Source organism: Sturnus vulgaris, chromosome 28, assembly GCF_052056855.1.
Source record: "Sturnus vulgaris isolate bStuVul1 chromosome 28, bStuVul1.hap1, whole genome shotgun sequence".
Classification (NCBI taxonomy): Eukaryota; Metazoa; Chordata; class Aves; order Passeriformes; family Sturnidae; genus Sturnus; species Sturnus vulgaris.
This window is the reverse complement of record NC_142270.1, coordinates 1,206,643-1,228,082: the sequence shown is the minus strand read 5'-3', so window position 1 is coordinate 1,228,082 and position 21,440 is coordinate 1,206,643. Positions and strand designations below refer to the sequence as shown.

Genomic DNA, 21,440 nt, shown 5'->3' with positions numbered 1-21,440 from the left:
TCCGGCCCCGCCGTTGGCACCGCGGGACACGGGAGCCCAACCGCCCTGCTGCTCGCCAGGGGATGGTGGCACCTGGGGCTGGCACAGCGCTGGCAGCCCCTCAGTGACAAGCCTGCAGCCGGTGCCGCCACCTCGGGAGTGGCACACTGGTGGCAGCCCCGTGGTGACAGCACTGAAGCCATCGCTGGCGACAGAGGGGCTGGCACGTTGGTGGCAGCCCGTTGATGGCAGCACCTCGGGAGTGGCACATTAGTGGCACTCCCTGGTGACAAACCTGCAGCCATTGCTTCGGTGACAGCACCTCGGCGGTGCCACATTGGTGGCAACCCCTGGTGATAAACCTGCTGCCATCACCAGTGGCAGCACCTCGGGGGTGGCCCATTGGTGGCAGCCTCCTGGTGACAGCTCAGTCCCCGGGGCCAGTGCTCCGTGGCCATGCTGCGGTGCCACGTGGTCGCCGTCCACATTCCCGGGGCCACCGGCTTCGGTCCCGGTGTCCTGCTCTCCGTCTGCTTCCGAGGTACCGGGGGGCTGGGGACACCGGGTGGCACTGGCCACTGCCACGCTCACTGCCCGTGCATGGGGCCAGTGCCAGGTTTCCCTTGGCACCCCAGCGTCCCCAGCCTGAGGTGCCACCACCCCTCTTGCCCCACACAGGCGTCCCCAGGAGAACCCAGGTGGTGCCCGAGGAACGCAGCCTCACCTGGAATGAGGTGAGATAGCCCCGGGGTGACCCGTGGTGGCACAGGGACATCGGGTCATCCCCTTGACCCGTGTCACCCCCGTCAGGAGCTGGTGTGGCCGCTGGACACGTGTCGCCTGAGTGCCACAGACACGCTGAGCCTGCGCCTGCGGCGCTGGGACTGCCCGCTGCCCCAGGGGTGAGTGACAGCCCTGGGTGGACACTCTGGGGCCACCCCCCTCTCCACGGCCACCCTCACCGTGTCTTCCGCTCCCACAGGGACCTGGGTGCCACCACCGTGTCGCTGAACGAGTTGGTGGCCACCCCTAGCCTGCCTATGGCCCTCAGGGACATCCCGCTGCTGGACTACCAAGAACAACCCACGGGGGTGAGCCCCCACCTCAGACCACCCCAGGGTGCCAGCGGGCACTGTCCCCGTGTCACACTGTCCCCATGTCACTGTCCCTTCGCAGTGCACCGTCACCTTTCGCTGCTACTACGACCCCCACGGCACGGCCGAGGATGTCCCCGTCACCGCGCACGGACAGGTGACACTAGAGCCACCGGCGATGGCCCCTGCAGACAGGAAAGAGGATTTCCAGGTATGACACCCGCCGCAGGCACGGTGGCACCCGGGGGTGACGTCCCCTCGCGGCCACCACGTCAGTGCCACCCCGCAGGTCCGGGTGAGGATCATCAAGGGCCGCCAGCTGCGGGGCAATGACATCAAACCCGTGGTGAAGGTCCAGATCGGGAAGCAGAACTTCCGCACGCGCAGCCGGAGCGGGAACAACCCCTACTTCAATGAGGTGACACCGCGCAGGGGACGCGGGGACAGCCACTGTCCCGCAGACTGCCCTCACTGTCTCTTTTTCTGGTTTTCAGGTGTTTTGTCATAATTTCCGCCAGACGCCCGAGCAGCTGGTGGCACAGCCCATCCACATCCAGGTGGGACGGATCGGTAGCACCAGGGGGACAGGGACACAGCGACAGGGAGAAGTGCAGGCACAGGGACACAGACACAAGGACAGGAACACAAGGATGAGGACACAGGGACACGGACAGGGACACAGGGACATGGACAGGGACACAGACACAGAGACATGGGAACACAGACGCAGGGACAGACAGGGTCACAGATACAGGGACAAGGACAGGGACACAGGGACACAAACACAAGGACCCATAGACAGGGACACAGACACAGGGACAGGGACACAGGGACAGTCATGTCCCCTTCCTCGTCACAGGTGCTCCGTTCACCAAACATCTGCACCAAACCCGTCATTGGTGTCTTCGAGGTGAGGAGTGGGGGATTGGGGATTGGGATTTGGGATCGGGAATGGGGCATTGGAATTGGGGTTTGGGAATGTGGGATCAGGAAGGGGACATTGGGAATGGGGCATTGGAATTGGGGATTGGGAATGGAGGGTCTGGAATGGGGTGTCAGGAATGGCGGGGTCTGGAGTGGGATTTTGGGAATGGGGTGTCAGAGCACTCTCACCCCCGTTGCCATTCCCACAGCTTGACATCGGCACCATCTACTCTGCCCCAGGTAACGAGAGGGTTGGGGTGGCACTGGGGGGCACTGGGTGACACATTTTGGGGTGACACATTTTGGGGGCTGTTTCAGGCCAGCACTGGCCAGGGGTGAGATTTCATTTTGGGGGAACACCGTGCGTTTTGGGGGGGTTGCAGGCGAGCCCTGGGGTGACACTGGAGTGGCTGTGGTGACACCAGGGTGACACATTTTGGGGGCTGTTTTAGGCAGGCCCTGGCCGGGGCTGAAATTGGTGATTTTGGGGAACTCTGTGAGATTTGGGGGGAGGTTTTAGGCGGGCCCTGGGGTAACACTGAGGTGGCTTTGGTGACACCAGGGTGACACATTTTGAGGGCTGTTTTAGACCGGCACTGGCCAGGAGTGAGACTTCATTTTGGGGGAACACTGCCCGTTTTTGGGGGGGTTGTAGGTGAAACCTGGGGTGACAGCGGGGTGGCTCTGGTGCCACCGAGGTGACGGCAGGATTTGGAGTAGGGTTAACGGGTATTGGGATGGGGACAGCGGGGAATTGAGGTGGGGACAGATTTGAGGATCCTCACCACAGGATGGGGACACTGGGAATTCAGGCTGAAGGGTCGATTTGAGGAATCCCTTTCTCATCACAGGGTGGGGACACCGAGAATTTGGGATGAAGGGTAGCTTTGGGGAATCCCCGCTCCCTGCAGGGTGGGAACCGGGGGAGACTTGGGGTGGGGATGGATTTGGGGACCGCCCCAAAACCTTGCTGCTCGCCATCCCCGCCGTGCCAGGGCGCAGCCTGAGCTGGAAGTGGCTGAGCCTGCAGCACCCGCGGCACCGCGACGGCCGCTCCCAGGGCTGGCTGCAGGTGAGCCTGGTAGTTCGCCGAGCCGGAGAGCGCGCCCAGGTGAGGGCCCCGCCCTCCCCCGAACCCCAAAATCCCTCCTGGGGGAGGCCCCCACGCTGTCACATCCCCCCAAGGAGCAGGAGATGCCGGCGGGGAACGACGATGTGGAGGCCAACCTGCTGCGGCCACCGCCCTGCGCCACCACCCTGCAGATCCGCGTGTTCCGCGCCGAGGACCTGCCATGGGGTGGGTACACAGGGGTTTGGGGTAGGGACAGCGGGAAATTGGGGTAGGGACAGTGGGGTTTGGGGTTTGGGGTGGGGACATCAGGGTTTGGGGTCAGACACCGGGGAATAGGGGTCGGACACCGGGGAACAGGGGTGGGACAGCCGGGTTTTGGGTCGGACAGCGGGGAACTGGGGTGGGACAGTGGGGTTTGGAGTGGGGACAGATTTGAGGATTCCTCCTGCTCACCACAAGGTGGGCACACTGGGAATTTGGGGTGAAGGGTGAATTTGGGGACACCCGTTCTCATCACAAGGTGGGCATGGGGGAATTTCGGCTGAAGGGTGGATTTGGTGACCCCCTGTGATTGCCACAGAGAATTTGGGATAAAGGGTAGATTTGGGGACCCCCTGCTCGCTACAGGGTGGGAACTGGGGGAGATTTGGGGACCCCCCCAAAACCTCTCTGTTCTCCATCCCCGCTCAGCGGAGCCGGCGCGGCCGTGCTTGGGCGGCACCACGGGCTCGGCCAAGCTGTCGGTGCGGGTCGGCTTTGCGGGCAGGACGGTGAGTGCCGGACAGGGAATGGGGGATTTGGGGATGCCAGGAAGGGAATTGGGGGTGTCCAGCTGCTCTGGGGGTGCCGGACCCTTTCGGGGGCTCACAGCTGTCCCCACCGCAGCTCTGCACCCGCGGGATGCCCCCCAATGCCAGCCCCGAGTGGAACGAGGTTTTGTTCTTTCCCCTGCGGGTGAGGAGCGCCCCCAGCCCCACACAGCTCCCGCACCCCCTGCCCCCAAACGAGGGCACCCCAAAAAGGGGAACGCCCCCATTTCCACACCCGCGTTCGGAGCTGTTCTCTGCCCGCAGCTGCCCCCCATCTGTGACGAGATCCTGCTGGAAATCCTGCGTGGGTGAGTGGGGACATCGCCGGCTTTGCGGGACACCTCCAGGTTTGGGAGACATCCCTCTGGTTTGGAAAGAGCCCGAGGTTTGGGGGACATCCCGCAGGTTTGGGTGACATCCCCGGGTTTGGGGGACAGTACTGAATTTGGGGGACGTCCCCGGGTTTAGGGGACAATCCTGGGTTTGGGGGACACCCCTGAGTTTGGGGGACATCCCTCGGTTTTGGGAACAGCCCCCGGGTTTAGGAACAGCCTGGATTTGGGGGACAGTATCGGTTTTGGGTGACAGTGCTGGGTTTGGGGGACCCCACGTGCTTGGGGGACCTGTGACCGTGCCCCCGCCAGGTCGTGCCGGAGCAAGGTCCTGGGCAGGGCCACCCTGCGGCTGTCCCAGATCTCCCGGGACCCCGACGAGCTGGAGGGTGAGCGGGGTTGTCCCGTTTTGGGGTCCCCATTAGCCCGACCCCAATCCCCCTCCCAGCCCCAACCCCCTTTTCTCTGCCCCCAGAGGGGACCCCCGGGTTCCTGCCCTCCTTCGGGCCCTGCTTCCTGCCCTTCTACGGCCCCCGGCCTGACTCTGCCAGGGTATGGAGCGGGATTTTGGGGAAAAGGGGGGATTTTGGGGGAAAATAGGGGATTTGGGGAGAGAACGGGGCATTTGTGAAGAAACTGAGCTTGTTGGGGCAGAGGAAGAGTGTTTGAGGGTAATGGGACGTTTGGGGTGAAAACGAGACAATGGAGAAGGAAATAGGGTGTTTGGAAGGGGAAATGGGATTCTGGGATTGTCAGGGAGGGTTTGGGGGATGGGAAAGGGAATTTGGGGTGTTTTCAAGGCCAATGGGACTATTGGGATGAAAATGGGATGGGGGAAGCAAAGAATAGGACATTGGAGGCAAAAACGGGGAATTGCTGGGGAAAATGCAGAACTTAAGGAGGCAATGGAAAATGGGATGAAAATGGGATGGGGAAATGGAGAATGGGGTGAAATGGGATGGGGAAATGGAGAATAGGGTGGAAATGGGATGGGGGAAATGGAGAATAGGGTGAAATGGGATGGGGGAATGTAGAATGGGGTGAAAATGGGATGGGGGAAATGGGAATGGGGCATTTGAGGGAAAATGGTGATTTCTGGGGCAGGACTTTAGGGGACATTTGGGGTGCCAGCTGGACACCCCACACCCCGACCTCGTTTCCCAGGACTCGGGGCTGGTTTATCGGGGCCGGCTGCTGCTGGAGCTCTGCACCCACGTGGGGACCCCGCCCGGGCGCCAGCGCGACGCCATCGCAGCCGTGGATGCCGACAGGGCACAGGTGGGGACAAGGGGACAGGGGGACATGGGGACACAGGGACAGGGGGACATGGAGGCACAAAGACATGGGGACATGGGTCACGGGGACAAGGGCACACAGAGACATGGGGACACGAGGACACAGGAACACGGGAACATGGGGACACGGGGACACAGGGACATGGTGACACAGCGACACGGGGACACGGGATACAGGGACATAGGGACAAAGGGACGCGGGGACACAGGGACGCGGGTACATGGGGCAGTGCCACCTCCGCCCCCAGGGGATAGCTGAGTGGTTTTGGGGTTTTGCCTCGCCGCAGAGCCGCCTGCCCCGCTGCCAGCTGGGGCTCTGCGGGGTTTTCTACTCGGCCACCATGGTGCCAGGCGGCCCCGAGCCACTGAGCCTCGAGCTGGGCATCGGCAGCGCCGCGACCACCACGGCACAGGGACTGCCCGTGCCCGACGGTGAGCTGGAGACACGGCCGGGGTGGCACCGGGGCCGCTGTCACTTTTCTGTGCCGGGTCTGGGAAAGGGGTTGGTGTGGCAGTGGGGAAAACATTGGGAACTGTTAATTAGTGTAATTATTTAAAAAGTGCTCGGTCCTCATGGCTGTGTGGGACTGGGGGGTGCCTTGGGGTTGGGGACAGGGATTGGTGTTACCTGGGTGATGTCATCTGTGGGTCACGGGACATTTTGGGGGTGTCACTCTCGATGTCACCCTGTGAGTCAGGGGACACTTTGGGAATCTCGGATGGATCCAGGGCTTTTCACCTGGGTGGTGTCTCCTATGGGCTGGGGACACTTCGGGAATCTTGGATGGTCCTGGGGAGTGTCACCCTCAATGATGCCATCTGTGGATCAGGGAACAATTTGGGAATCTCGGATGATCCCCGGAAGCTGCAGGTGCCCCTCACCAGCGTGGCCGAGTCCGTTCTGACCCCGATTTTCCCGATTTTCCCAATTTTCCCAATTTTCCCGAATTTAGGGAACCTCTACCACCACCTTCCGTGGTTTGGGGACAAACCGGTGGCCGCTGTCACCTCGCTGTGGGAGGACGCCGGGCACCGCTGGGACAGCCTGAACCTCCTGCGAGCCCTGTGCCAGCACCTGGTGAGACCCCGAACCCGCGTGGGACTGACACCCAACCCGGGTGGGACAGACCCCAAAATTGGGTGGGACTGATCCCAAATCCATTTGGAAATGGTTTTGGGTGAGAGTGACCCCAAATCCGTTTGGGATCGGTTTGGGGCCGTTCCCAGGAGAGGAACCTGGCCGAGCTGCGGTGCCACCACGGGGACACCGCGGGGGACATCAGGGCGAGGCTGCTGCGGGAGCTGGCCCATGACTGCACGTGAGTGACCCCAAATCCCAAAATCGGGGTTTGGTGCCGGGGGATGGGGAATCTGGGGGGAAACGGGGCTGGAGTTTGGGGAATTTGAGACACTTTGGGACATTTTGGGGGAAAGTGGGACATTCTGGAGGGCAATTTGGGGTGGAAATGGGATGAGGGGGACGTGGGGTATTTGGGGTGGAATTGGGGCTTTTGGTGGGAGAATGGAGCATTTGACGGAAAACCGGGGAATTGTTGGGGCAAAGGAAGGATTTTAGGGGTAAAACTGTGAATTTTGGGGTTATTCTGTGGGTTTTGGCATGATTTGGAGGTGATTTTTGGCTATTTTAGGGTGTTTTGGGTTGACTCTGCGTTTTTGGGGTGATTTTGGGGGGATTTTGGCTGCTCTGGGTGCTGCAGGGATGCCCTGGGCTGGGGTGATTTTGGGCTGTTCTGGGCTGCTTTTGGGCTGTTTTGGGGCGATTTGGGGGGTGATTTGGGGCTGGTTTAGGGTGATTTCGGGGTGATTTTGGCTGTTCTGGAGGCCACAGGGATGCCCTGGGCTGTGGTGATTTTAGACTGATTTTGGGCTGATTTTGGACTCTTTTTGGGTTGTTTTGGGGCGATTTTGGGGTGATTTGGGCTGGTCTGGAAGCCACAGGGATGCCCTGGGCTCGAGTGATTTTGGACTGATTTTGGGGTGACTTTGGGCTGGTTTAGGGTGATTTTGAGGTGATTTGGGGCTGGTTTCAGGTGATTTTGAGGTGATTTGGGCTGCTCTGGGTGCCGCAGGGCCGCCCTGGGCTGCCTGGAGGCTCAGCCCACCGTGACCGCCCTGGACCAGCAGCTCCGCAGCTCCCGGCGCCTCCTCCTGCGGCAGCTCCGGCGCGCGGCCGAGGCCGATCCCCAAAAATCGCCGGAGCTGCGCGGGGACACCCTGGGGACAGTGGCCCGGGGGTGGCTGCGGCGCGTGGCCGCGCTGGCCATCGAGGTGCGACCCAAACCCCAAACTGGACCCACCCAACCCCCCCAGTGCTCGAGAGTCCGGAGTTTATCCCTGGGGGCGGGCCACGAAATTCCGGCCTCCAAGGGCACTGATGGGGGAGTTTTTCACTTTTGGGCGTGTTTGTAGCAAAGAAATTAGTGTCTGACAGTTCCAAATAATAATATATGTAATATAATTTAATAGCAATAATATCACAATATGTAATATAGCATTATATTATATTATATTATATTATATTATATTATATAATTGTATTACGATATAGTATATGATATTATAATACAGTATAGTATATTACAGTGTATTATAGTACATTATACAATATAATTACCTATAACATAGTGTGACATATAATATGCTGTAACTCTCACGCCACCCCTGTCCCCGCGGTGTCCCCTCGGTGTCCCCGCAGCCCCAGGCCGGTGTCCCCGACGTGCAGCTGTGGCTGCTGCGGGGCGAGCTGCGGGTGGGCTCGGCTCGTATCCCCGCCACCGACGTGCTGCACTCGCCGCGCGGCCCCGGCGCCTGCGGCCGCCTCTGCGGGAGGGTCCTGACCCTGTTCCTGGTGCGAGCTCCGCTGTCCCCTCGTGTCCCTCTGCTGTCCCCTCGCGTTCCTCCGTGTCCCCTTTGTGTCCTTCCATATCCCCTCGTGTTCCTCCGTGTCCCCTTTGTGTCCTTCCATATCCCCTCGTGTTCCTCCGTGTCCCCTTTGTGTCCTTCCACATCCCCTCGTGTCTCTCCGTGTTCCCTTGGTGTCTCCTCTATGTCTCCTCCATGTCCCTCTTCCTCTCTGTTCCATGTCCCCTCCATGTCCCCTCTGTCCCTGCTCCATGTCCCCTCCACACCCCCTCCATGTCCTCTCCAAATTCCCATCATGTCTCCTCCAAGTCCCCTTGGTGCCTGTTCAACGTCCCCTCATGTCCCCCTCTGTCCCCTCCACAACCCCCATGTCCCCTCCGTCTCTGCTCCATGTCCCCTTTCCTCGCTGCTCCATGTCCCCTCTCTATTCCCACCTCATCTCCTCCAAGTCCCCTCCATCCCTTCTTTGTGTCCCCCCGTGTCCCCTCTCTGTGCCCTCCACACCCACCGGGTCCCCTGGCTGTCCCCCCGCGTGTCCCCAGTGTCTCCTCGGTGACACTTCGGTGCCGCAGGGCTGCGGGGACATCCAGGCCCAGGTGCGGGTCCGGCTGTGGCTGGGACGAGTGGCCGAGAGCGGGGACCTGGCCCGGCAGCTCGAGGGGACCCTGAGCTTCTACAGCGAGACGGTGACAAGAGGGGACAGCACCGGGAGGGGACAGCGGGGACAGCGGGGAGGAGACAAAGCCAGGAGGGGACAGAGGGAGGGCATAGCGGGGACAGCGGGGAGGGGAGGCCGGGAGGAGACAGCGGGGAGGGGACACCTGGGAGGGCACAGCACCGGGGAGGGGACAGTACCGGGAGGGGAGAGCACCCCACAGCGTCCTCTGACGCCAGGCCTGTGTCCCCGCAGTACGAGAACCAGACGCGCCTGCTGGGGAAATGGGGGCCCCGGAAGCTTTTGGGGCGCCCCGCGTTCTCCGACAGCTCTGGCCGGGCGGGCCCCCCCCCGGAGCAGATCCAGCCCCCCAGGGGCTGGCGCTGGGACGGCCCCTGGAGCGTGGAGCGGCCTCGGAGGTGAGCGGGATGGGACAGCCACCCCTCTGCCCTTCGGGGCCCTCGGTGACGGCAGCGCTGTCCCCTGGTGTCCCCAGGGTGCTGGCACGGCTGGAGCCCGCGGTGAGCGCGGTGCTAGAGGAGCTGTACGAGAACCAGAGCCGCGATCCCGGCGGGGACTGGAGCCCCTCCGGCACCACCAGCACGGACGCCGTGAGTGGGGACAGAGTGGGGGACAGCGGCCGTGACACGAGAGTGACGGGGCTCAGCTCTCGCCTGGCTTTGCAGAAGGGAGTGGCGGTGCCACCGAAGGAGGAGGTGGCGTGTCCCCAGAGCTGGTGCGTCACCAGTGACTGGCACTTGAACACGGAGGGGGACGTGGATGAGGACGGTGAGTGAGGGTCCCCGGTGGGCACAGCAGGGCGGGGGGTGACGGGGTGACAGGGACGGGGATGGAGGGGACAGGGATGGGGGTGACAGGGATGGGGGTGACAGGGATGGGGTGGCAGGGATGGGGCGGCAGGGATTAGGAGTTAGCAGGGATGAGGGTGACAGGGATGGGGCGGCAGGGAAGGAGCTGGCCCATGTGTGCAGGTTGGCAGTACAGTGTGGGCACGGAGGATGGCAGCCCCCCGGCAGAGTGGCACAGCAGGGGACAGCAGTGCCACACACTCCGGCGCCGGCGCTGGGTCCGGCTCCTCCACAGGGACAGCGACAGCTGGACACGGGAGCAGGACACAGACACCCTCAGCACCCTGGTGACAGACAGGGACAGGGACGGGACGGTGGGGATGGCGGTGACGGCGGAAGGTGACAGGGTGGGGGTGAGGGGATGGAGGTGACAGGAGGGGTGGCAAGGATGGAGGTGACAAGATGGGGGTGATGGGGGATGAGGGTGGTGGATTGGGGTGATGGGATGATGATGATGATGATGATTATGATGACAGGGAAGGGGGTGATGGGGATGTTGGGGCCTCTGTCCCCATGTGACGCTGTCCCCATGCCCTGCCCCACAACAGGACCCCGAGGAGCTGTGGGAGGACGAGGCCTGGCAGCCCGAATGCTTCTGGGGCTGCTCCTTCCAGCCCAAGGTGTCCGCGGGGCCCCGGTGCCGCCGGCGCCGCTGGCACCGCAGCCTGGTCCCCACCGAGCCCCTGAACGTGGCACCGCTGTTCCTGCTCCAGGGAGTGCCCGTAGGAACGGGCACGGGGCTCCGGAAGGGGCTGGGGGGGAAGGGGAGGAGGGGAGAGGGACAGGGTTGGAAGGGAGGGGAGGGGAGAGGGATGGATGATGGATGGATGGATGGATGGATGGATGGATGGATGGATGGATGGACGAATGAGGGATGGAAGGATGTGGGGCTGGATGGAGGGATGAAAGGAGGGAATGGAGGTTTGGAGGGATGGATGGAGCCCTGTGGAGTTGGGCCATGATGGGACAGCAGCACATGGGACAGGATGCCACAGGGCCAGGGGACAGCAGGGTCCCCCAGCCCATTCCTGTCCTCTCCCAGGACACCGAGGACTCGGCTCAGGACAATCCAGCTGTGGCCCCACAGCTGCCGGGGGGCTCCTCCCGGACACCCCTGCAGCAGCCGCCCCCCTTCATCCTCTGCTCCTTCCAACGTGAGCCCGGGGGACCGGAAGGGACCGGGGGGACCGGGAAGGGCTGAGAGGGATTGGAAGGGACCGGGAATGATGGGGGAGAAGGACCGGTGAGGGACCAGGAAAGTGCCGGGAGGGACCGGGAAGGGCCGGGAGGGGATCAGGAAGGGCCGGGGAGTGTTCGTGAAGGGCCAGGAGGGACAGGGAGGGCCCGGGGGCTGCCGGCCACCCCTGACCCCCCGCCTGTCCCCAGGGCCCGGCCGCTTCCAGCTCCGCTGTTACATCTTCCAGGCGCTGGATCTGGCCCCCAGCAGCGCCAGGACTTCCATAGGTGGGACCCCCTCGCCCCCGGCTCCCGGCCCGCTGGCAGCCCGGGGAGCTGACTGTGCCGTTGTCACCAGATGCCACCGCGCACGTGTCGTTCGTGTCCCTGAGCCAGCGCACGCGGGCCGTGCGCGGGGCCCTGGACCCGCGCTGGGAGCAGACGCTGCTGTTCCCCCGGGTGCTGCTGTTCGGGGACCCCCGGCGCGTCCGGGAGGATCCCCCGCCCGTGGTGGTGGAGGTGTGGGACCAGCGGGGACAGGTACGGGACACACTCCGGGCACGGGCGGGACCGAGGGTGAAAGGGGTGGGTGAGGGATGGGGTGTGAAGAGAAGGATGGAGGAGAGGGAATGGCTGGAGGGATGGAGGAATGGGAGCAGAGGGATGGATGAGGAATGGGACATGGATAAGGATGGGGGGTCATGGGCGAAAGGACAGAGAGGTCAGGGATGGAAGGACAGAGTGTCAGGAGTGGAAGGATGGTGGGTCAGGGATGGAGGGACGGAGGGGTCAGGGATGGAGGGGTCAGGGATGGAAGGATGGCAGGTCAAGGATGAAGAACAGAGAGGTCAGGGATGGAGGGACAGGCACACCCCTGGGTGGGCCAGCCCCTCTCAGGCGCTGCCTCGCAGGGCTCCGGTGTTTTCCTGGGGAGGTGCGTGTGCATCCCGCAGGTGTGGCTGGACGTGGGACACCGGGAGCTGCCCCGGCTGCAGCCGCATCCCCTGCAGGGGCCGCGGGGCCCGGCCGGGGAACTGCTGGCCGCCTTCGAGCTCCTGCACGAGCCCGAGGTGAGGCTGTGGCACGGGGTGACACCGGGTGACAGCGGTGACACAGAGGGCGCCCAGGGCTGGGGTGCCACTGTCGCTGTGTCCCCCCCTCACTGCAGGACGGGTCCTCGACTCCTCTCGGGCCCCTGCCCCTGAGGAAGGACGAGTTCGGCATCCCCAAGGAGCTGCGGCCGCACCTGCAGAGGGTGGCACTGGAGGTGGGAGCCACCTCCAGGAAGGGGACAGCGTGGGGACAAGGGGGAGCAGGGAATGGAATGGAGGCGGGGCCCGCGGGGGACACGGATAAAAGTGGGATGGGGACAGGGATAGGACAGAGATGGGACAGGGATAAACGTGGGATGGGGACAGGGATGGAGCAGAAATAAAGATGGGATGGGAACAGGGATGGGATAGGGGTAAGTGTGGGATGGGGACAGGGATGGGACAGGGATAAAGGTGGGTCGGGGACAAGAATGAGGACGGGGATGGGACAGTGATGGGGACAGAACTGAAAGTCCTGGGGATTCCTTGAGGACAGGGACAGGAGATGGAGGCAGGACAGGGACAAGAACGGGAACTAAGATGAGAACAGGCACAGCACTGGGGTTAGGGATGGGGGCAGGGACACAGATCTGGACGGGCGGGGTGACAGGGGCCGCGTGTCCCGCCAGGTGCTGGCCTGGGGGCTGCGGGGGCTGCGCGGGGCCGCGCGGGAGCCGCGGCTGGAGCTGCAGTGGGGGGAGCAGAGCCTGTGGACCCCCCCGATCCAGGACATCGCCGCCAACCCCAACTTCCCCAGCAACGCCTTCGTGCTCACCCTGGTGAGTGGGGAGCCACGAGGGGCACCCGGCCCGCGGTGTCCCCGCGGGTGACCCGGCCGTGTTCCGCAGGCGCTGCCCGAGGAGGAGCGGTTCGTGCCGCCCATCCGCCTGCGCCTCTGGGACCGGGCGGACTCGGAGCGGCGGCTGCTGCTGGGCCAGGCCAGCGTCAGGGACCTGGGCCGGTACCGCTGCCTCCCGCCCCGCCACGGGCAGCTCCTGGGCTCTGGCAATGCCGGCAATGGCTCTCACACGGTTGTGTCAATGCCAGGTACCGCCTGTCCCATCCCTGCTGTCCCCTGCCCATTATCTCAGCTGTCCCCTCTCTTATCCCAGCTGTCGCCTGCCCTATCCCCGGTGTCCCCTCCCTCATCCCTGTCGATCCCTCTCTCCCACAGACGAGCTCCTTTCCCTGCCCATCTCCTCCAGCCACTGGAAACGTTGCTGTTCCTTTTTCCTTGCCACAGCCCCAGCCAGGATGGCTCAGGTGAGTCCCCCATGTCACCTGGCACCGCTGGGCGCTGGCACTGCCCGCCCCTGAGCCTCAGTTTCCCCAAGAGCCCTTTGCCCCTACAGGACCTGCTCAGCTACCTCAGGAACAACGGAGCTGAGGACGAGGTGGGCACCAGAACGGGGCTACCAGGGCCCACCAGGGCCACCAGTGCCACCTGTGCCCACCTGCTTCTGCTCCCCACCAGGACGAGGAAGACGAGGAGGAGGAGGAGGAGAGGGACTGGTGGAGCAAATTCTATGCATCCATGGAGGAGGACCCCAAATCTCTGCGGGGAACCAATGGGGACAGACTGAAGGTGAGCCTGAGCCTGGGACCTGCATTGGGATGGGGACAGGAACGGCTGGGGATTGGGACAGGGATGAGGATGGAAATGTGCTGGGGACAGGGATGGGGAGGATGAGTGAGGACAAGAACAGGGATGAAGGAATCGGGACAGGGATGTGGATGAGGAGGGAATGGGGACAAAGATGGGGATGAAGCTGGGGAGGGGACAGGGGGCATGAAGCTGAGAGGGACAAGGATGAGGATGAAGCAGTGGAAGGGACAGGGGGCATGAAGCTGAGAGGGACAAGGATGAGGATGAAGCAGTGGAAGGGACAAGGAAAAAGGAGGAGCCGGGACTGCGGTGGGGAGAAGCCCCAGGACGGGGCCGGGGGCAGGAGCCAGACCAGGCACGGAGCTGAGCCGAGCCCCCGCAGATCTACGGCTGCGAGCTGGAGGCGGTGCCCGAGTTCGAGGGGCTGCAGGATTTCTGCCAGACCTTCCCCCTCTACAAACCGGGCCGCGCCCCCGCGCCCGGGCAGGACCCCGAGCCCGTGGGCAGCTTCAAGGTGGGTGAGACCCCCCCCCCCCCCCGTGGGGCCCTGGCACGGGGGTGGGACCTCCGGAGGGCACAGCGCGGTCTCTCAGGGGCTTTTCCGCATCTACCCCGTGCCCGAGGCGGCCGGAGCGTGCCCCCCGCCCCTCTGCTTCCAGCGCCTGCCGCCCAGCGCCCCGCAGGAGTGCCTGGTGCGGGTCTACATCGTGCGAGCCCTCGGCCTGTCCCCCTGCGATGTCACCGGGCTGGTAAGGACAGCGCGGGACCCCCGGGGCGCCGGGCAGGGGCTCCTGGCCGCGGTGCCAGCCCGGTGTCCCCTCCGTGCCCCAGAGCGATCCTTACGTGCGGGTGTCGCTGGGCAAGAAGACGCTGGGACACAGGGACCAGTACGTGCCCAACACCCTGGAGCCCGTTTTCGGCAGGTAGGGCAGGGTGGCCCTCGGCAGTGTAACCCCCGGGGTGGGTCGGCCCTGGCACTGTCACCCCCAGAGTGGGTGGCTTTTGCCACTGTCACCCCAGGGTAGGTGGCCTGTGACAGTGTCACCCCCGGGGTGGCGCTGGGCTGGGGGGCCCTGGCACTGAGAGGGGGGTACTGGGGTGGCTCATTCCCAATGGTGGCAGCGTGGCCCTGTGCCAGCCTGGCCTGGTGCCACCCGGTCCCCATTCCCTGTGCTGGTGTGCCACCAGATCCCTGTGCCACCACCTGTCCCGTTCCTTGTCCTGCCGTGTCCCTGTGCCCCCAGCTGTCCCTGTCCCGTGGGTCCCCTGTCCCCATGTCAGCCCTGGGGCTGACGCCGTTCCTGCCACCAGGATGTTCGAGCTGACGGCCACAATCCCGCTGGAGAAAGACCTGCGGGTGACAATCATGGACCACGACAAGATGCCACCGGACCAGGAGATCGGCAGCACCACCATCGACCTGGAGAACCGGCTGCTGTCCCACTTCCGTGCCCACTGCGGGCTGCCCACCCTGTACCACACGTGCGTGTCCCGGGGACAAGGGGGACATGGGGGGACAAGGGGGACAAAGCGGGACAAAGTAGGCGCGGGGAGGAGACACGGGGAGGGAACACGAGGGCACAGGAGGCGGCACGGGGAGGGGACACAGGAGGGGACACGGCGGGGACATGGGGGCACGGGGAAGCACAGGAGGGGACACGGGAGGACATGGGGGACACGGGGGTGACGGGGGGCCCAGGAGGGGGCACAAGGAGGGGACACAGGAGGACATGGTGGGGACACGGGGAGGGGACAGAGCGGGGACATGAAGGGCACGGGGAGACACGAGGGGGACATGGGGAGGGGATACTGGGGGACATGGAGGACACGGAGAGGGACACGGGGGCACAGGAGGAGGCACGGGAGCACACGGGGGGGCGGGACAGGGAACGTAGGGGGGACACGGGGGTCTGGAGAGGGACAAAGAGGGAGCCAAGGAGGCTGGGGGGACACAGGCAGCAGAGGTGACCCCCGGCCCTGCCGCTGTCCCCAGCGCGGGTCCCAAGGCCTGGCGGGACCAGCTGTGCCCCAGCCGGACCCTGGAGCTGCTCACGGGGTCCCGGGGGCTGCCCGGGCCCCTTTTCAACCCCCAGGGCACCGCCCTGACCCTCAACGGGCAGAGCTTCGAGCTGCGGCACTTCGGTCAGCGGGGAACGGGGGTTCGGGGTCTGGGGAGGGTTTGGGGGATCTGGGGAGGGTCTGACGGGGATTTGGGAGGTTCTGGGGGGTCTGGGTGGGTCTGATGGAGATTTGGGGGTTCGGGAGTCTGGGAAGGGTCTGGTGGGGATTTGGGGGGTTCGAGGCGGTCTGGGGAAGGTCTGGTGGGGGTTTGAGGGGTTTTGGGGAGGGTCTGGTAGGGATTTGGGGGGTTCTGGGGGGTCTGGGTGGGTCTGATGGAGATTTGGGGGTTCGGGGGTCTGGGAAGGGTCTGGTGGGGATTTTTGGGGCTCGGGGGGGTCTGGGTGGGTCTGAGGTAAATTGGGGTTTGAGAGGGTCTGGGGAGGGTTTGTGGAGTTCTGGGGAGGGTCTGGTGAGGCTCTGGGGGTTCTGGGGGGATCTGGGTGGGATCTGGGGGGCGGTCTGGGGTAAATTTGGGTTTCTGGGAGCATCTGAATGGGACCTGAGATAAATTGGGTGTTTTGGAGGGATTTGTGGGGGATCTGAGATAGATTGGGGATTTGGAGGATCTGGGGGGGTCTGGTGGGGTTTGGGGGTTCTGGAGGGATCTGGGTGGGTGACAGGTCAGTGTCACAGAGAGGGGTCACCCCCCGCTCCGGCACCCCGGGGAGCCCCGGGAGCGCCTGGCCCTGCACGTGCTGAACCTGTGCGAGCTCGTCCCGGAGCACCTGGAGACGCGGAGCCTCCAGAACAGCGCCCAGCCCGGGCTGGAGCAGGTGACAGTGACACTGCGGGGATAGCGACACTGAGGGGAGGGCATGGGGACACCGCGGGGACAGCGACACCGGAGAGGGGGACACCGTGGTGACAGGGACACCGGGGGATGGGGGGGTGGGGGGAACGACACCGTGGTGACAGTGACACAGGGCCTGAGGGCGGTGATAGGACCCGAGGTAACAGGGATGTGGCCAGAGAGGGACCCCAGGGTGACAGGGACCATGGGGTGTAGGGTGTGCCAGGGGGATTTGGGGATCCTGGGGTGACAGCGACACCAAGAGTGGGTGATGGGGGCTGGTGGTGACAAGGACAGCGGCTGGGGGGACAAAGGGACCCAGTGGAGGGCTGGGTGTGGGGGGATAGGTGAGGACCCTGGGGACAATGAGGGGGACATCGAGGGGACACGAGGGCCGCTGCCAGCCCGGCCGTGTGTCCCCAGGGCAAGGTGCAGATGTGGGTGGACATTTTCCCCACCAGCCTCGGCTCCCCCGGGCCCCCCGTCAACATCGACCCCCGCAAGGCCGAGGGGTGAGTGAGTGACCGGCCACCTCTGGGGGGTGGACACACCTTGGGTGGGGACAGGGCCACCCCCAAGAGGCCAGGGCCATCCCGGGCAGGGACAGGACCATCCCAGTGGGGACAACGGCACCCCCGGAGGGGGACAGAGCCACCCGCGGTGAGGACAAGGCCACCCCCGGCAGAAGGTGACATGTCCCTGTCCCCTGCGAGGTACGAGCTGCGCTGCGTGGTGTGGAGGGTGCGGGACACGGACCTGGGGGACATCAACCTGCTGGGCCAGCGCATGAGTGACATCTACGTGTCCGGGTGAGCCCCGCGGCTGTCCCCTCCTGTCCCCAGTACCGCGGGGTCCCTGTCACCCCCCAGCATTTGTCCTGCTCATCCCAGAGGCCCTGTTACCCCCCCCCCCCCAGTGTCCCTGTCACCCACCCCCAGGGTCCTTGTCACTCCAGGGTGTCCCCATCCATGTGGGCCCAGAGGTGACAGCGATGTCCCCGCAGGTGCCTGGGGTGGGTACAGAGGTGACAGTGATGTCCCCTGCAGGGTGGCACGGGGATGACAGCGGTATCCCCGCAGGTGGCTGGACGGGCTCCCCGAGCAGCGGCAGCAGACTGACATCCACTATCGCTCCCAGGACGGGAACGGAGCCTTCAACTGGCGCTTCGTGTTCCCCTTCGAGTTCCTGGCGGCCGAGAAGCTCTGCGCCATCCGCCGCAAGGTCAGGGCACAGCCGGGGCGGGGACAGCTGGGGCGGGGACACGGCCTGGGGACACCGCGACCCTCCCGTGTCCCTCGGCAGGAGCACTTGTGGAGCTCGGATGAGACGCTGCTGAAGGTGCCGCCCAAACTCATCCTCCAGGTGTGGGATAATGACAAGTTCAAGGCGGACGATCTGCTGGGTGAGACCCTGTGTCCCCGGGAGGGGGGGGACACTGCTGGGGACAGGGACAGTAAGTGGGGATAGGGAGCGGCCACAGGGAACAGGGGACACCACAGGGGTCAGGGACAGCCCCTGAAGAAAGGGAGCACTCACTGGTGACAGGAAAACCCCATTGGTGACAGGGAGCCCTCCCTGGTGCCAGAGCTGTCCCCTCTCGCCGTCCCGCAGGGATCCTGGAGCTGGAGCTCACTCGGCTGCCCCGGCCGGCCCGCAGTCCCCGCCTGTGCTGGGCCTCGCCGCAGGACCTGCCCTGGTTCTCCTGGCCCTGGCTCTCCTGGCCCTGGTGCAGCTCCCCGGCGCTGGAGCGCTCCTCTCTGAACCTGTTCCGCAGGCGCAGGGCGCGGGGTTGGTGGCCCTGCACCATGCAGGAGGACAGCGGCCAGCGGCTCTCTGTAGGTTGGGGACATCGGGGTCACGGGGTTGGGGGGCAGCAGGGACAGGTCCTGCGCCCCAACCGCCCCCCTGGGTCCCGCAGGGGAAGCTGCAGCTCAGCCTGGAGCTGCTGACGGCGCAGGAGGCCGAGGAGCGGCCGGTGGGGAAGGGTCGGGAGGAGCCCAACAAGCACCCCACGCTGCCCGAGCCCAAGTGAGCTCTAGGGGGAGCGAGGAGGGGTCTCTGGGGAGGGGACCCGAGGGTGGCTGAGCTCGGTGTCCCCCGCAGGCGCCCCAAGTCCTCGTTCCTGTGGCTGCGCTCCCCGGTGAGCCTGGTGCGCCACGGCATCCGCTGGCGCTACTTGCTGTGGATCGGCCTGGGGCTGGCGGCCTTCCTGCTGCTCCTGGTGCTCCTCCGTTCCTTCTTCTCGGTCAGCACGGCCCCACCAGTGCCCCGTTCCCCCCACGGCACTCAGAGCGTGCCCTGAGTGTCCTGTGTCCCTCTGCAGGGCTCCTCTTTGACCCTGAAGGTGGCTGACCCGCGCCGGCTCCTGCGTCCCTCCGGCAAGGAGCAGCCGGACACGGAGCGTCCCCCGGGCGGGACGGGGACAAAAGGCTGAGGAGCCCCCCCCCCCCGCCCAGTTCCCCGCTTTCCTGGCTCAGAAACTCCTCCCCGAGCTGCTCCCCCGCTCCTCAGTGGACTCTCCAGCCAGGAGGGGATCGCCCTGCTGCAGAGCCGCTGTCCCGACAGGAGTGCCGAGGGAGCTGCCCATCGATGTTCCCTCATGAACAAAGTCATGTCCGAACACCACCAACGCATCGTCCCCGTCTCTGTGGGCTGGGGAGGGATACAGACACCACTCGAGGAGCAGATCCGCAGCCCCAGCGGATCCCAAATTCAGCCCTAACTCTAGCTCCACCCCAGCCCATATTCCAGCCACAGGTTCGGCTGCAACTCCCGAACGCAGCCCCAGTTCCTGACCCCAGCACCGTCATCAGCCCTCACCTCAATGCCAGCTCCAGTGCCACTGGCTCCCTCAACCCAGCCCTAACCCCCTCTGGCCCCAATCCCGCCCAAACCCAGCCCTAATCCACACCGAGTGTGCCACCTCTGAGCCTCTCTCGTCCCCGGGGTCTCCATCCTCCTCTGCCACGGGGCAGGCGGGGGCTTTGTGGTTGGTTTGGGTGGCGCGTGACTCGTTGGGAAAGCAAAGATCAGGCACAGCACTAGGTGTGATTTTTGCCAATTTTATTTTGTCCTTACCTTTGGCAGGCCGGGGCGATGGCCAAACCCCTCCGATTTGGGGGGCTGGCGTGGTTCCTCGTTGCCCCGGTCGTTGTCTGTCCTTACCTTTGTTGAGCCGGGGGTGGTGTCGGTCCCACTCCCATTTAGAGGGGTGGGCGCAGATACCCGAGAAGGGTAGCGGCGAGAAAAGGCGCACGAGCGGCGAGAAACGGCGCATCGGCGCAATCCCCCTTCCCTTCTTCCCTCCCAGTCATCCCCACACAACCGCCCCGTGCTGCGGCTCTGGGCTGGCGGCGCCGAGGCAGGGCCGGGGCAGAGCCGGGACTCCAGCCTCGGCCCTTGTGTTCCCGCCCGCTCCCCGGTACCGAACTGACCCAGTAGCGACCGCCACCGCCTTATATAGTCAGTCTAAGCCCCGCCCCCCAGCAGCAGCCAATGGGAGCAGAGTGACAACATGAGGGGCGGGACAAAAACGCCCTGCTTTGTTATGAAATCATGAGGGGCGGGGCCAGAGCGCGAGAGAGCGATGTGATTGGCTGAGAGGGCTCTGGGGGGGCGGGGCCTGGGCGCAGCCGGCCCGGGCACCGGGGATGTCCGCAGGCACCGGGACAGGACCTGGAAATCAAAGTCTAGAAAAGAACACAGGATTTGACCTGAAGCCTGGGGAAAAGCTTCCAAGTGTGGTAATGGATAAAAGATTCGTGTTAATCACAAAAGTATTGGGGTTTGTATAAAGCAAAATACTAAGCTCTGAAGTGAAGCATGGACACTAGAAAATGGAAATTATATGATAAAATAATTCTGTTTTAAATCACCTTGTTATGTTATATTATGTTGTATTATGTTATATTATAATATGTTATGTTATGTTTTCCAAATAAGTTGTATCGGCTACCAGCTTACAAAATCGGACTTCCCAAAAAGCCCTTCCTGCCTTTGTCTGATCAATACTGCCTATCCCAAAAACCAGACTCCCAGAACTTCTCTGGTGGTTATCTCCAAGGCCCAGATGGCTATCTGTGACTGATTATCACCCAAAGGCTTTGTGAATTTGTCTAAGGATGTTTATTCAACCACCACTGCTTATGACAACAAGAACCCAAAAATTATAGATTACAATGAGAACCCACAGTATAAGAAGAGGCTGCAAACCGAGGTTGGGTGGAGCGTGGAGTGGGCGGTGACCCCTCACGTTCCCCAGGGCGCTGCTTGCTCTTTCTATATCAAATAAAGCAATCTAAATTTTGCCGAATATCGAGACTTTGTCTCTCATTTATAACAATTTTGTGCCAAAACCCGGGCCGTCCTTGGAGCCCTGAGAGGCACTGCAATTTCGGGGAGGCGCCCCACTGCTGTGGCCCCGGTTCGTCAGTGATTCTCGGGACCCATCGACGTACGGCACCATAGAGACTGAGCAAGGAAAATCTCCCCGGAAGACCGCGGCAAAATCACCTGGAATTCTCGTGCACGAAGACCCAGACGGGAGCATGGGACTGTGAGTATCTGTGTGGTTTGGTGGGGGTGACTGTGTGCTTGCCTGAATGAGACGTGGCCTTTGCTGCGGAGCGAGAGCAGAGTCCTTCTATCCGTGTTTGCAGCATCCCGCGAGGGACCTGGCCGGTGACCGGACGAAGCGAGTGAGCACAAAGGGAGAGACTGCTTTTCTTGTCCTAGCCCAGGCAGA

The 21,440-nt window shown here is 63.7% G+C and overlaps 1 protein-coding gene across 1 annotated transcript; it reads left to right on the top strand.

Moving 5' to 3' along the window:
* The first annotated feature begins 435 nt into the window (after positions 1 to 435).
* Positions 436 to 20,111, top strand: FER1L5 (fer-1 like family member 5). The gene is made up of 49 exons (XM_088179864.1): positions 436 to 520; positions 658 to 713; positions 790 to 881; positions 962 to 1,070; positions 1,156 to 1,284; positions 1,363 to 1,491; positions 1,568 to 1,630; positions 1,933 to 1,983; positions 2,207 to 2,237; positions 2,909 to 3,108; positions 3,183 to 3,294; positions 3,760 to 3,839; positions 3,940 to 4,023; positions 4,143 to 4,186; positions 4,523 to 4,599; positions 4,686 to 4,762; positions 5,375 to 5,488; positions 5,793 to 5,937; positions 6,336 to 6,583; positions 6,733 to 6,824; positions 7,596 to 7,794; positions 8,222 to 8,374; positions 8,931 to 9,074; positions 9,299 to 9,462; positions 9,540 to 9,832; positions 10,036 to 10,265; positions 10,461 to 10,634; positions 10,955 to 11,066; positions 11,299 to 11,376; positions 11,447 to 11,628; positions 12,042 to 12,158; positions 12,257 to 12,355; positions 12,809 to 12,958; positions 13,028 to 13,226; positions 13,354 to 13,442; positions 13,532 to 13,573; positions 13,654 to 13,764; positions 14,168 to 14,299; positions 14,379 to 14,534; positions 14,617 to 14,708; positions 15,097 to 15,273; positions 15,779 to 15,927; positions 16,540 to 16,679; positions 17,120 to 17,208; positions 17,410 to 17,505; positions 17,776 to 17,917; positions 17,999 to 18,098; positions 18,308 to 18,531; positions 18,615 to 20,111. The coding sequence occupies exons 1-49, from the start codon at positions 436 to 438 to the stop codon at positions 18,726 to 18,728; spliced, it is 6,165 nt and encodes a 2,054-aa protein (XP_088035990.1). The 3' UTR covers positions 18,729 to 20,111.
* Positions 20,112 to 21,440: the final 1,329 nt, after the last annotated feature.